Source organism: Miscanthus floridulus, chromosome 3 (genome assembly GCF_019320115.1).
Source record: "Miscanthus floridulus cultivar M001 chromosome 3, ASM1932011v1, whole genome shotgun sequence".
NCBI classification, from domain to species: domain Eukaryota; kingdom Viridiplantae; phylum Streptophyta; class Magnoliopsida; order Poales; family Poaceae; genus Miscanthus; species Miscanthus floridulus.
Window position 1 is genome coordinate 142,167,091 of NC_089582.1, and position 12,329 is coordinate 142,179,419.

The 12,329-nt window shown below is 49.9% G+C and overlaps 1 protein-coding gene across 1 annotated transcript; it reads left to right on the forward strand.

The window, feature by feature from the left end:
• Positions 1 to 686: 686 nt before the first annotated feature.
• Positions 687 to 1,975, forward strand: LOC136544579 (uncharacterized). The gene is made up of 3 exons (XM_066536689.1): positions 687 to 952; positions 1,036 to 1,453; positions 1,916 to 1,975. The coding sequence occupies exons 1-3, from the start codon at positions 687 to 689 to the stop codon at positions 1,973 to 1,975; spliced, it is 744 nt and encodes a 247-aa protein (XP_066392786.1).
• Positions 1,976 to 12,329: the final 10,354 nt, after the last annotated feature.

Sequence of the window (12,329 nt, forward strand, 5' to 3'; positions counted from 1 at the left end):
TTACGGTGGCTGTGGTCATGGTAGCCTTCCATCGCTGGAGGGTGCTTCTGCTGATGGTTCAACGGCAACGCCTGTTCGTGATGACACTGGACGAGCTGATCGATGGCGTCCGGTTGTCCACCGTCGCCCTCTCCGACGAGGAGATTCTATGTCGGGTGAGAGAGACGGTGGAGGGGTGGCTGAGGAGCAGTGGTCTGACCCCGTTTCCGATACACCCATCACGGGGGTACCTCTCTCTGGTAAGTCATGCGCCGCTACAACCCCTAAGGCCTCCTTGCTCCTTACATTTTCGATGTGTTCCTTATTCACATTTGCTGTTCCTGCAGGGGATGAGGGATGTGCGAGCCTCCCCGCCGCCCATTCCCAAAGACGCAGAGTGGTGGGCGGTGAACAGGGTGCATGTCGAGGCACAGAAGAAGTGGAAGGACGCCAAGGAGGCAAGGCACAAGAGGAAGGGCCTCGAGCGTGATGAGCTAGAGAAACGCCGTCGACAGCAGAGGCACGACGATCTCCCGGTGGAGCCGTCTCCATCACCATCGTTGTCGGATTCCTCGAGCGATGACGACGAGAGCAAGGCGGGGTAGGGTCCTCTGGACCATCTCCCTGACGTTAGGGAGACTGCGCTCGGGGCATCGGCGAGCGGCCTGACATTTCTAGGAGGAGAAGGAAAGGATGCCTTAGGGCCGATGATCACCCGCCCTAGGGCCAAGGCCAACACGCCCAAGGCACGGGCGTTAGGGAAGTGCGCCGTCAGCCCAGTGGGCTCGACGGCGGAGGTGGAGCAGGCAGCAGCGAGGGCGATGCAACCACCTCTGCAAAGGGTCAAGGGGGCGTCGGAGTCCAGTGAGGGCTGGCCGGCACCGGCGGACATGGGGGCCATGCCATCACCACTGCCACCGCCGTTGCAGAGGACGAGGGACGCAGTGCGGAAGCTGTTGTGTCCCCATTTGAGGTAAGTGTTTTATCAGTGGAGTTTGCTGCATCTTCCACTCGTTCTTTGGCCATATGCTAACCCCATGAGTGCTTTGCCTTTAGCCGGAAGCGTCAGGCGGAAGCGCCTGCCTTGGCGCCACATAAGGCACTCAAGGTGAGCACTAGCTCCCCCACCCAATGGGTGGTGGAGGCACAAGCCGCCATAGAGCGTGGCGCGGCGTCAGCCAGGGCCGACCCGAAGGAGCCGGTTGCCCAAGAAGAGGCTACTGAGGCGGCCACAAAGCAAGCGAGGGAGGAGGCGCCTATGCCCCACGAGGCCGAGGCCCGCGCGTCAGATGAAGCTGAGACGCCCCCAGTCGCTGAGGCCACCGAGGGTGAGGCTGAGGCCCCTAGGACCTCCGAGGCCAAAGCGACGGAGGCCGGGGCTCCTAGGACCACCGAGGTTGAGGTGGCGAAGGCTGGCCTGGGTGCGGTAAAGCCGGTGGCCCAGGATATGGAGACGGAGGCGGGGCAAGCTTCAGTACCGCCCCTAGCGAAGACCCACCGCCGTTGCAGGGAAGCGCCCAAGAGGTGGAGGTCCATTCGATCTCCTTTGATGATACTTCCTAGGGGAAGGAGGTAGCGGACGCCGAGGCGGCTAGTACCATGGAGCAGCCAGCTCCGACCTCAGGCGAGGGGAGCTCGGCTCTTGTCCGGGTACAACCCGAGCCCCGCGGGTGGGATAGCCCGCGTGTCTTGTGGTGGAGCCGAGACGGCCCTAAGGGGGAGCCTCTATTCGCCCTCGAGGACACGGCCGAGGGGGGGGGCACTGGGGCTCCTTCGAGCAATTCTGCTAGCTGGCGGAGCAGTCGCTGCTGATAGCACTGTCTGTCATGGCTAACGATCTGCTAGGCGTTGCCTAGGTGCGCGCTTTCTTTCCTTGTGCTGTGTCGTCTCTTCCCAAGTTTTCTCATAGTGCTTGACGTCTATTTTGCCTATCTAGGAGCTCGAGGCCCGGTCCCTTAGGAAGTCATTGTTCCTCCAGTGGGAGAGGGGCGTCTAGGACTAGCTCCGGCAGTAGAAGGACCTGCTTGCCGGTGCCAATGAGCTTCTGTCAGTGCAGAGCACAGAGGTGGAGGACCTCCGCCTTCGCTGTGCTGACATGAAGGCCGAGGCGGCCACGGCTCGGGAGCAGGCCACCCCTTTGGCGGCGCAGATCAAGGAGCTAGAGGAGGAGTTGACCCGGGTGGCCGGCGAGCGGGACACCTTCAGGTCCTGGGCTGAACAAGCGGAGGTCTCTGCCAAGGCCGTCGCCAGGCAGCTGGGGGTGGAGCAGGGCGCGCACCTGCTGACGAAAGGCGATTTGGCAGAGGCCCTCAAGGTGGCCAAGGCCTCCTGGGTCGAGGCCTTAGCCTGGAAGGAAAAGGCCGAGGGTGAGTCCTATTGAGCCGCGCCCCTTGTTTTATTTGTTTTTCTTGCGTTCGACCCCTAACTCCCCGATGCAATGCAGAGCTGGAGAAGGAGGCTTCTAGGGTGGCCGAGGCCTCTTGGGTCATGGTCCAAAGCTAGAAAGAGAAAGCCGAGGGTGAGTCCCATAGGCCTTCGCCCCTGTTCAGCTTATTTCCTTTTGTGCTTAACCCCCTGCCACTTGTCTTGGTGTAGGGTTGGAGAAGGAGGTTTCCTGGGCAGCTAAGGCCTCCATTGAACTATAGGCAGTGCTCAAGGCCAAGATCCAGGAGTACAACACGCTGTAGAGCACCGCCCGTACTGCCTGCAAGGCCCTGGAGGTTGGGGGTCGAGTCGGGCGGCTGTCGATGTTTCACCACCGATAGCCTGCCACGGGGGTACCCGGGGCAGTACGTTCGGGCTTCGGCGTATGCCGAACTCGATGGTTAACACAAGAGACAGTCGATTTATCCTAGTTCAGGCCCTCGATCGTAGATCGAGTAATAACCTTACGTCCAGTCGGCGTTAGCCTTTGCGTTGGATTGATCGTGATATGTTGTGTTGTACAATTGTCGGGTTATATCTGTCTCAGGAGCCCTGCCCTCCTTTATATAGTCAGGAGGCCAGAGTCCTAGTCGGTTTACAATGAGATTTCCTAGTAGGATTACTTAATAGTTCTACTACTAAGATTACATGGGAAGAAACCTAGTTGGATTAGATCTTCTCTCTCTTGCGGGGTATCCAGTGGGTCCCGCATCGACAAGCCCCCGAGCACTTCATGGTTGAGCTCTGAAAGTCTAGCTTTGCTTCTTCAAGTCTTGTAAGAACAAAATGTCATCCGAGTGCTTTCTGGAGCGAAACCTTGTAGCGCTTCTTGGGATCCTCGATTTGTCGAGTGCTTTTTGAAGAAAAAGTACATCCATCTGGTTGTAGCCCCCGAGCCTCTTGCTATTTGGAACAAGGAGCTGGAGGATCTTGTCTTGAAGTTGCTCTGATTGTTCGTTGAAGTTTTATCAAAAAGAACTCGAATATGGCTCGTTCCGGGTTCTTTTTGTCGTAATGTCTTGAAGTGGTCTGCGTTGAGGAAGTCTTTTGGTGACGTGCGCTTTTTCGAAAAAAGTGCACTCACTGAGTGTAGCCCCCGAGCCTCTTGCTATTTGGAACAAAAAGTTGGAGGGTCTTGATCCTTTATGTTGTTTGAAAATTTGTGTGCTTAAGTAGTCTCCGAGACTTGGATTATGTCATCATCCGAGTAGTTTTGCGACATCTTTCCGTAGCGGCCCTTTAGTCTTGGATTAAACCATCATCCGAGTAGTTTTGCGGTACCTCTTGCTTTTACTTGCAAAAGTTGGAGGGTCTAGATTCTTGTCTTCAAAAAATTCTAGGGCTATGTGCCCCGCGGCCCCGTGCTTTGTCCGAGTTCTTCTCTTTTAGAAAAGAAGTCGGATGAAGAGTCTTGATGTGTCGTCGTCGTTTTAGTCTTGAGTTTCTTGTATTTTGGTCCTTTGTCTTTGGTTCCGAGCCTTCAGGAGTAGTTGAAATGAAGGCCGAGCTCCCTAGCTTAGTGTTGATTAAGCTATGATGCTGGCTGAGCCCCCGAGCATATATCCGTGTTGTTCAGGAAGAACTCGGATGCGAGGTCTTGGCGTATTCTTTGATAGTCTGCAGTTGTCAGATGTAGTTGTATGGTGGTTGAGTGTAAATGCCTTTTGTTCACGGGTTGTACTGTGCTGGTATATTCTTCTGAATATGCCTGTCTTCGAGTACTGCTTCCTCTCGCCTGAGTCATCCATTATTGAGTCCTGTCTTTTCACTGTGTCCTTTGTTAGGCTTATTTCGTTGGTACTCCTAGTCCATGTGCGCTACTCGTTTGGTCTATAAATACTATCCCGGAGTGCTTGTTTTCATCCATTGGACATTCTGTTGAAACCTTCGTGGTTATGAACATGGTAGTTTGTGAAGTAGAGCAGCCCCCGGGCATATTTTGTAGTTCCTGTGTGTCTTTTCATAGCTGGAGGAAGTCTTGTGATAGGGATTAGAGGTAGGCTAATCCCGCAACAGCACTGTGCCAGGATGTACGTGGTGGTAGTGGGAGGAAGTCTTGTGATGTGGGCTTCGTTCCTTCATCCGGCAGTTCTAGGTTGATCCTCGTCGCCTGTCTTGAGACTGTCCGGTGTTCGTCCTTTGAAGAAAACAGTGTAGCTGATGGCGGTTTGTCCTTCCAAGTAGCTAAAAGCTAACACCCGAAACAAAAAGCAAAATGGCTGAAAACATGCCTGAGCATCTCGACCGAGAGCAAAATAGCTGAAAAGACGCTTGAGCCCGCCGATAAGGGTAGCTAAAAACTAACACCCGAAACAAAAAAGCAAAATGGCTAAAAACATGCCTGAGCGTCCCGGCCGAGAGCAAAATAGCTGAAAAGACGCTTGAGCCCGCCGATGAGGGTAGCTAAAAAGCAAACACCCGAAACAAAAAGCAAAATGGCTGACAACATGCCTGAGCATCCCGGCCGAGAGCAAAATAGCTGAAAAGACGCTTGAGCCCGCCGATGAGGGTAGCTAAAAGCCAACACCCAAAACAAAAAGTAAAATGGCTGAAAACATGCCTGAGCATCCCGGCCGAGAGCAAAATAGCTGAAAAGACGCTTGAGCCCGCCGATTAGGTAGCTAAAAGCTAAAACTAGTTGACCAAAATTGAACTTCAAAAGACCCTCCAGCTCTTCGTTCCGAAAAGCAAGAGGCTCGGGGGCTACATCCACATAGGAATACTTTTTCCTCAGAAAAGCACAAGCACCAAGTTCGTCAAGGCAACATTCTATGCCGAGTCATTTTTACATAGCGCGGACGAAAGGTTATCAACACAAAGATTTACACCTAACAAGTCATAGCGTGGACAAAGCGCTCGACGGATCACAAAAGAGGAAGAAAAGAAAAGTACTCGACAAATCGAGGGGTCTCATCAGGATAACGCACAGAGTTGTTTTGCGGAGCAGAGACAAAAATAGGACAAAGTACTCAGCAAGACAAGCAACTTCGACCGCACCCATGCAAAGCATACATCAACAAAAATAAAGAATCTTCATTTAAAGAGGAGTGTAATATTACAGGGGGATGCTCAATCGGATCAGGCATTGTCATCAGAAAGGGAAATGTCAATATTTAGACTATCTACAACCCTACTGGCTAAACCTTCGACCTCAGGCTCCATCTTCTCAACGGCGTCAAGATATTCTTGGCTTTCAGCTTCCTCTGCTATCTTGGATAGAGGCGCCTCTGGAGCAAGGACCCGGACCTGAGCCAGCACATTCTTGGTACATACTTGAGCACACTTCTTCGCGAACTCTTGAAAACGAGTCGGAATCCGAGGAATGAACTGCGCCCAAGATTGCCCGTCATCCGCTGGAGTCCGGAGAACATCGGCTACTGAACGAAAAGATTTCCATAAAATGTTCCAATTTTCAGTAGCCGTCGCCAGCTTCCCGGACAAGCCTTCAATAGTTTTTTGGGCCTGCACAAGATCTCTATTAGCTTCGCGCCTAATCAGCTTAGCAAGGGCGAGTTCTTCCTCAGCATGAGTAATTACCTCCTCAGCCTTATTATGACTAGAGCGGACGAGAGCTTTCATTTCGTCGATACTCTCCAAGAGCTTCTGCTTTTCAACTCGGAGAACTAGACAAGACACCCAAGAACAAGTCAGCAAAAAAAGAAGTCAAAAATACAAGAAGAAACAGGCAGAACCTGCAGCACCTTTGCATTCATTCTTCGCAGACTCCACCGCGGCGTCCCTCTGCTTCTCCGTCTCCACGACCCGAGCATGAAGGGTCTTCTCCTCCTTTTGGTACATTTGACGCTCTGTCTCCAACTCAGCCCGGAGAAGGTCGAGATCAGCTTTCAGAGCGTCCACCTCAGAAGACAACTTTCTCTCATTCTCAGATGAGAAAAAGAAGCCAGAATGATCACGAGAGAAAGATTGAGCAAAAAGGGGCAAAGAGAAACAAGGCATAAGGACAGAAGAAAAACAAGCATGCAAAAAAGGAGTGGCAGTAAAACCTACCTAGAGCTTTTCACCAAAAGAAGTCGCGAGGGTCGACAAGCTCCCCCAGGCTGTGGTCAGCTCCGATAATCGATGGGTGGCATAGAACTGTTGTACCACGTCACCGGAAAAAGAGGGACCACTGGAAGCAAGAGAAGGAGAAGAAGAAGCCGGCTGGGGCGAAGAAGGAGCGACCAAAGCAACCTCCAGGGAAGCCGGAGCCAACCCCTCAGAAGGACCCGGCATGACGGCCACAGTCACCTCTGGAGCGGCCAAATCCGCAACTTCTCCAGGAAGCTCCGAAGCCCCCACAGCAACTTCATCAACAGAATGTTGTGAGTCCTGAGGCTCGGAACTCGTCGGCACGGCAGGAGGCAAAGAAGAAGTCGATGAAGAAACGAGAGAAGACAAAACACTGAAAAATGATAAAAGGAAGCACCGATAAGAACCAGAAGAAGGAAGAGAGAAACCAAAAAGATAAAAGCCAGAATTTACTCACCCGACCACTTTCTTCTTCGCGAAGCCAAAAGAAGGCCTCGCAGGGGGAACCACGACGGCGAAAACATCCCCGCCACCCGGCGACAGGAGCGGGATAGCCGACAACGGAGCTGTGGAAGAAGCCGAGGCTGGAGCCGTGGAAGAACTCCGCACTGGAGGAGCGGTAGAGCTCGGGACAGAAGCTACCAAAGAACTCGACACCAGAGCTTTAGAAGAAGTCGGCATGGGAGCCTCGGAAGAACTCACACCCGACCTCCGATTACTTCAAAAAGTTCAAGACTAAAGGTCAAGACAAAGAAGAGAAATTCAACGCAACAGGAATATGAAAAACAACTCACCGCTGCATGATGAGGGGTACTTCATCATCCTCTTCTTCCTCAGCCAAGGAAACCAGAGCACCTGCTGAAAAGAGGATAAAAAGTACTTAGTTCAAGAGAGAAACAGGAAAATAAAGGAACAAAGAGTATTAAATGTGCTCACCTAAGAGCATGCTAGCAACAACTGGAGTACCTGAGGGAGTACTTGGTTTGTGAGGCTTCTTGGAGACAGGCAGGCTAGATGAAGACCCATCCGCTCGCCCCCTCTTCGGGACACTACGAGGACCGTGAGGGACTAGACGAGGAACATATTCTTCATATACATTAACAAATCCAGAAGAAACCCCAGGAAGGGCTGTAGAGGTTTGGGACTTACTAATTGCAGAAGTTCCAGCTAGACGATCCCCAGTCTCCGCCACGATAGAGAGAACATCAAGGGGGATCGGATCAACAAAATTCTGCCCAAGCCCCTGCGAAAAAGGATAAAACACCGAGACAAAGAAAAGCTAAGCAAGAACAGAAGCAGCAAGAGTACATAAGGTACTCAAACAAAAAGATAGACAACTCACAGCTGGGGGCGGGTTGTTGGCTGAGAACTCGGAGATAGCAGGAGGAATGACGCTCACTCCTTTCAGCATCTTCTGGAGACGCTCGAGTACCTCCTCACCGGTCAGCTCAAGAGCTGGGACCATGCGTGAAGGATCCTCAGCCCTAGAATACTCAAAGCCAAGATGCTCCCACTCTTTCAAAGGCTGAACCCGACGACGAAGAAAGCTCGAAACAATTCCGAAGCCGGTCAAACCCTGCTGCTTCAGCATGCTAATCCTATCAAGAAGTGGCTGGATCACTTGAATCTCAGTAGGTGACTCAAGCTTCTTGTCCCATCGGTCATTCACCATAGGACTAGATCCAGAGTGGACGACGAGAGAAGGGATCAGATTGGCAGCATAAAACCACTCAGCACGCTAATCTTTTACAGAATCGACTAGGTCATAGTCAAAAAACTTAATCTTGAGACCCTAGCGAAACTGAATCCTGCAACTGCCAAAAACACTAGTTTCTTCACGGCGGGGTTGAGGTTTCAGACGAAAGAAAAAGCGAAAAAGAGATAGAGAAGGAGGGATACCAAGGAAGGCTTCACAAAGGTGAACAAAAACAGAAAGATGGAGAACGGCATTGGGGTTAGATGGTTCAGACTAACCCCGAAATAACCAAGAAACTAATGAAGGAAGGCGGAAGTAGGAAGACAAAGTCCGGCGTGGACAAAGAAAACAAAGAGGACAATCTCACCAGGACCCGGAGCCGGAACCCGATGCTCGCCCGGAACTCTCCATTTAGCGATAACTTTGCTTTGGATCAAGCCATCGCTAACGAGCTCACGCAGCTGGTCTTCGCTTGTTGTTGGAGCTGGCCAAACCTTCTGAGCAGCCCTCATAGCCATGAACTCCTGGTTTTCAATCAAAGAAAGAGACGACTCCTCGTCCACGAAGGTCGCCTGAGACTTGCTTGCGGATTTCTTCTTTCCCATGAACTGGTGGAAGCAAAGAAGGCACTAGGGAAGAGGAAGCAAGGATGATGGTGCTTAAATGATAGCGACGATGACGGCGGCGGATTTCTGAAAGCTAGGGTTTAAAGACAAAAGCTAGGCAGCAAGGGAAAGGAAGATAAAAGGTCCTTAAATAGATTTTTCAGTAACAAAAACGGCCCACAAGGCCCGTTAAAACATAGTGTGAACGCAACGGTCCATTTACTGACGCTGCTAAAACGACGGAGGGCACGAATCCACACAACGGTACAAACCAACAGGCAGATTTCAGACTTATCCGCACAACACCACGGCAGGTTTATCAGATAACTACAACAACAACTCGTCAAGCCAAGAAGAAAGGAAGGGCTACCTTGCAAGGAACAAAGTAACCCGTTTATTTAAGAAAGAACTCGGTAATCTCATGAATGACAGGGATCACGGTAGAAAAGTAAAAGACAACTCAGAAGACAAGATTCGTTACATTATAAGCAACTTCAAAAATGAAAGATTACAAATCTTACAAGACCCAACGAACTCGGCGCCATAAAAAGCAAAGTAGCAAAAAGGAACACGGACACGGCTAGGCTCTGGAATGACTACGTGTCCCAAATTGCTACTCGGAAGGACAAACCGCCATCAGCTACACTGTTTTCTTCAAAGGACGAACGTAGTGCATCCAAGGTGGAAATCGGCAGCACGGCAGGGCAACATGGAGCAGAGAAGGCCGGCGGGCATCTGTCTACCCAAGACCGATGTGATGCTGGATATGGTGTTGATCTGCACTGGATAGTCTCAAGACAGGCGACGAGGATCAACCTAGAACTGCCGGATGAAGGAACGAAGCCCACATCACAAGACTTCCTCCAACTACCACCACGTACATCCTGGCATAGTGCTGTTGCGGGATTAGCCTACCTCTAATCCCTATCACAAGACTTCCTCCAGCTATGAAAAGACACACAGGAACTACAAAATATGCCCGGGGGCTGCTCTACTTCACAAACTACCATGTTCATAACCATGAAGGTTTCAACAGAATGTCCAATGGATGAAAACAAGCACTCCGGGACAGTATTTATAGACTAAAGGAGCAGCGCACATGGACTAGGAGTATCAACGAAATAAGCCTAACAAAGGACACAGTGAAAAGATAGGACTCAATAATGGATGACTTAGGCGAGAGGAAGCAGTACTCGAAGACAGGCATATTCGGAAGAATATACCAGCACAGTACAACCCGTGAACAAAAGGCATTTACACTCAACCGCCATACAACTACATCTGACAACTGCAGACTATCAAAGAATACGCCAAGACCTCGCATCTGAGTTCTTCCTGAACAACACGGATATACGCTCGGGGGCTCAGCCAGCATCATAGCTTAATCAACACTAAGCTAGGGAGCTCGGCCTTCATTTCAACTACTCCTGAAGGCTTGGAACCAAAGACAAAGGACCAAAATACAAGAAACTCAAGACTAAAACGACGACGACACATCAAGACTCTTCATCCGACTTCTTTTCTAAAAGAGAAGAACTCAGACAAAGCGCGGGGCCGCGGGGCACATAGCCCCAGAATTTTTTGAAGACAAGAATCTAGACCCTCCAACTTTTGCAAGTAAAAGCAAGAGGTACCGCGAAACTACTCGAATGATGGTTTAATCTAAGACTAAAGGGCCACTATGGAAAGATGTTGCAAAACTACTTGGATGATGACATAATCCAAGTCTCGGAGACTACTTAAGAACACAAATTTTCAAACAACATAAAGGATCAAGACCCTCCAACTTTTTGTTCCAAATAGCAAGAGGCTCGGGGGCTACACTCAGTGAGTGCACTTTTTTTGAAAAAGCGCACGTCACCAAAAGACTTCCTCAACGCAGACCACTTCAAGACATTACGACAAAAAGAACCCGGAACGAGCCATATTCGAGTTCTTTTTGATAAAACTTCAACGAACAATCAGAGCAACTTCAAGACAAGATCCTCCAGCTCCTTGTTCCAAATAGCAAGAGGCTCGGGGGCTACAACCAGATGGATATACTTTTTCTTCAAAAAGCACTCGACAAATCGAGGATCCCAAGAAGCGCTATAAGGTTTTGCTCCAGAAAGCACTCGGATGACATTTTGTTCTTACAAGACTTGAAGAAGCAAAGCGAGACTTTCAGAGCTCAACCATGAAGTGCTCGGGGGCTTGTCGATGTGGGACCCACTGGATACCCCGCAAGAGAGAGAAGATCTAATCCAACTAGGTTTCTTCCCATGTAATCTTAGTAGTAGAACTATTAAGTAATTTTACTAGGAAATCTCATTGTAAACCGACTAGGACTTTGGCCTCCTGACTATATAAAGGAGGGCAGGGCTCCTGAGACAGATATAACCCAACAATTGTAAAACACAACATATCACGATCAATCCAACGCAAAGGCTAACGCCGACTGGACATAAGGTTATTACTCGATCTACGATCGAGGGCCTGAACCAGGATAAATTGACTGTCTCTTGCGTTAACCATCGAGTTCGGCATACGCCGAAGCCCGAACATACTGCCCCGGGTACCCCCGTGGTAGGCTATCGGTGGTGAAACATCGACAGCTGGGATTGCACCAAAGAAAATATGAGTGCTTACTGTGCTGAAATACGGAAACTCGAAAAACATTTTCAAGGATTAGAAATTCTACACGTCCTGCGAGATTCCAACATTGCAGCAGACGTCCTTGCCAAGCTCGGATCGGATAGAGCAAAGGTTCCACCCGTCGTATTCATAGAAGAGCTATCAGTTCCCTCTATCAAACAACCCGGTGAAACAACCCATGAAATTAAGGCTAAAAACGTTTAGATCTTGGTAATCAACACTTCATGGAGCCAAGTTTTCATCGACTACATCAAAGAAAATAAATTGCCAGCAGATAAAGCAGAAGCCACCCAAGTTGTTTATAGAAGCAAAAACTACGTTCTAGTAGGAGATAGACTTTATAGAAGAGCAGCATTATCAGAAATACTCCTAAAATGTGTCTCATTTGAAGAAGGAAAAGAGATCCTAGATGAAATACACTCAGGTTGCTGTGGAAATCATGCCGCTTCAAGAACACTAGTTGGCAAAGCATTTCGCACCGGATTCTACTGGCCAACCGCTTTGAAAGACGCAAAAGAGCTTGTCAGAAAATGCAAAAGTTGCCAAATGTTTGCAAGACAAGCCCATGTACTAGCTCACAATCTTATCTGCATCCCACCCGCTTGGCCTTTTTCCTGCTGGGGGTTGGATCAAGTAGGACCCTTGAAAAAAGCAAAAGGCGGCTTCGAGTACATCTTTGTAGCAATCGACAAGTTCACCAAGTGGATTGAATACAAACCACTCGCGAAATACATCGCAACCAAAGCAGTCGAGTTCATCTAAGACATTATGCACCGCTTCGGCATGCCCAATCGAATCATCACGGATCTAGGCTCCCCCTTCACAGCTACAGAATTCAAGAGCTGGGCACAAGACTGTGATTTCAGTATAGACTATGCGGCTGTTGCACATCTAGAAGCCAACGGACAAGTAGAAAGGGCTAATGGACTCATACTAGCCGGATTAAAACCAAGGTTATACGA